Source organism: Dipodomys ordii, unplaced genomic scaffold, assembly GCF_000151885.1.
Source record: "Dipodomys ordii isolate 6190 unplaced genomic scaffold, Dord_2.0 Scaffold47, whole genome shotgun sequence".
Classification (NCBI taxonomy): domain Eukaryota; kingdom Metazoa; phylum Chordata; class Mammalia; order Rodentia; family Heteromyidae; genus Dipodomys; species Dipodomys ordii.
In genome coordinates this window covers 10,815,886-10,818,543 of record NW_012267263.1, presented here as the reverse complement: position 1 = coordinate 10,818,543, position 2,658 = coordinate 10,815,886, and the positions used below count along the sequence as shown (strand labels likewise).

The following is a 2,658-nucleotide window of genomic DNA, read 5'->3' as shown; positions in this document are numbered from 1 at the left end:
CTGGGAAGGTGGCTCAGTGGTAGAGTGCTTGCCTTGCATGCATGAGGCCCTGGGTTTGATTCCTCAGCACCACATAAGCAAAAAGAAAAAAAGCTGGAAGTGGCGCTGTGGCTCAAATGGTAGAGTGCTAGCCTTGAGCTGAAGAGCTGAGGGACAGTGCCCAGGCCCAGAGTTCAGGCCCCACAACCAGACCCCAAAAAAATAAAATAAAAACTAAGTGTTAGACCTTTGCCACTTGTTAGTAGTCTTACAGCAGTGACAAAAGCCCTCAGAAGATTAGACCAGCAGCCATGACGTATATTTGAGAACACATTGCATTTTATATTACTAGGTATAGGAGTCTTCTAGTAACATTCTAAGAAGATTAAGTTGAATTTTGACCTAATTTTAAGTATTTTTTCTTAACTTACTAAAAACAATAAAGGTCTAAGTAAGCAGGAAATGCAAGAATGTTGAGTTAAACTACAATTACTTTTACCTAGATTTTCTGGAGTAACATTAGTTACTTTACTTTTCCTCCTTTGTGTCTTCCTCTGCTCCTTCCTTATCCTCCTCTTCAATGTCTTTGTCCTCACTATGGTTATCATCCTGCTCTTGAGTTATTTCTTTAGGGAAGAATAATATAGACTTTGAGAGCAGGCACTCATAGGAGGATAGAAATTAGCTTTTAAAGAGAGTTAAACACAGTTTTGTTGCTGATAAGTACCATTCGGTGGCACTCATTCTTTGTTTCCCCTTTCCCAATAAATTTCCCACCCAGGGCTGCTAATTACCTGTCTTTTGAGGAAAGGATCCAAGGCATTGGGTCTGTTTGCATTCTCCATGTTTTGGGCAGAACTTGGCTGGGAAAACATTTGTTTACCTCAAAGACACATTCTATGGTGAAGCAGATCTTTTCCTCAATCCCTTGACTATTCATTCCCTTTTCACCCAGTGCTGAATCTTGAAATTGTTATTAAAAAGCCATGAACACAAAATGAGGTACATCATTTGCTTCCCCCCGTTCACGCACCCCTTCCATTTTTTCCCCCACATTCCTTCTGGGCACCTATTTCCCCTTGTGTCCTCATAAATTACATCAATAATCTCAGCTCTTATAAACAGGAGTTGATAGAGGACAAAGCTATAAGGACCTTATACAATTGGGCTTCTATCCTGATAGTTGTCCTTAAGTTGGGGCAGGGCCTCATGTATAACTTCCTCACCCTTCCCACCCACTGCTTATCCCAGTTTTCCCACCTCCCCTGTCCAGCAGTGTCTGACCTTTGGCCTCTGCACACTGTTTCTTACCACTGGAGAGAGTGACATACTCCACGCTGTCCTTTGCGGGCTCCTCTACCACTTTGTCTGCCATCCCCACTGCCATCTCTTCTACCTTCTCGTCAGCCTCCTGTTCTGTGATCACCACCGGCACTTCCTCCGATGGTTCATCAGAATGCAAGGCTGCTGCCAGTTCCTCTCTTGGTTCCTCCAGCGCCAGGATTGAGGATGCTCGAGACAAGCCAGGACTTGGGCCCTCACCTTCACCCTCTAGGGATGCAGCCATTACCCTGGGCCGCTGGGGTACGGAGAGCGCCAGCAACTCGCCAGAGCCATCAGGGGCAGGAGGGCGGGGTCGCACTATTACGTGGTGGTCAGACCGGATAAGGATATGGTCGTTGTAGTGGAGACGATGTAGGAGGGTGTGGACCAGGTCCAGAAACATGAACCGGAAGCCAACCATGGGGAATTGGCGGGCATCCACTATAAGGCCATGGCTTATATTCTGGTCCCCTCCCTCCTCCTCAGCGGGCTCGATGTCAGAATCCTCATCGTTATTACTGCCCTCCAAGTTTGGGGCGAGGACTAGGGCCTGCTCACTACGTTCCTCCTCCTCGGGGCCTCCCTCTGCCTCTATGGCCTCCACCTCCCCGGGCCCAGCGACTTCAGCTTCCCCAGCCACCGGTGCCACATCGCACTCTTGTGGGCCGGAGCCACCGCCCGTCCCCTCACCCTCTTGAGCCATTTGGGCCCAGTCTCCAGTGGAGCTCACCCGGCCCTCTTGGCCTTCATCGGTAGGATCTCCATTTCTGGTGGCAGACATGACACCAGTTGGTATCCCAACAGCGTTGCTATTGGAATTAGGTATCGCAGACAACGCAACAATGATGGCCACCAAGCTGGCTGCCACGTAAGGAGGCCGTTGACGTAAGGAGGCCCGTTGACGTAAGGAGGCCCGTTGACGTAAGGAGGCCCGTACACAAGGAGTCTGAGGGGAGGGGAGGGCCTTTGGAACAGCCAACTGCTGAATGGACAACTCTGCCTCTAGTGATGCCCCATAGAAAGAGCAAGGGCTCAATCGCTGGATTGACCAACCAAACATTGCCTTAGAAGACAAAACGGTGTGGGGGGGGGGGGGATTCTATATGGTGATAGGGGCGGGGGAGGGAGGTAGAGTGTAGAAGCATCAACAAATGGCTGCACACCTACTTTATGAGTTCTAATGTGTAACCTGATTTGCTGAAAAGTAAAGATTGACACGCTCTATATCCAATGACGGCTTTTAGACTACGCTACATACCTTTCTTTGAAGCTTTATTTTAGTACGTGTTGTTACTTTGCCTGTTAGCTTCATGCACATCCTGACTGTTTGCTTTAATCATTTTATAATAAAAGTAT

At 48.3% G+C, this 2,658-nt stretch overlaps 1 protein-coding gene across 1 annotated transcript; it reads right to left on the bottom strand.

Moving 5' to 3' along the window:
* Positions 1-507: 507 nt before the first annotated feature.
* Positions 508-2,362, bottom strand: LOC105988199 (cancer/testis antigen 47A-like). The gene is made up of 2 exons (XM_013019743.1): positions 1,264-2,362; positions 508-605 (listed from the first exon to the last, which is right to left on the bottom strand). The coding sequence occupies exons 1-2, from the start codon at positions 2,360-2,362 to the stop codon at positions 508-510; spliced, it is 1,197 nt and encodes a 398-aa protein (XP_012875197.1).
* Between the last annotated feature and the right edge of the window lie 296 nt (positions 2,363-2,658).

Bases quoted from the DNA above. Each gene is read 5' to 3' on its own strand.
- LOC105988199 (XM_013019743.1), bottom strand. From the start codon at position 2,362: ATGTTTGGTTGGTCAATCCAGCGATTGAGCCCTTGCTCTTTCTATGGG. The intron at 606-1,263 runs GTCAGACACTGC...TCTTCCCTAAAG, and splicing joins ACAGTGTGCAGAGGCCAAAG to AAATAACTCAAGAGCAGGAT.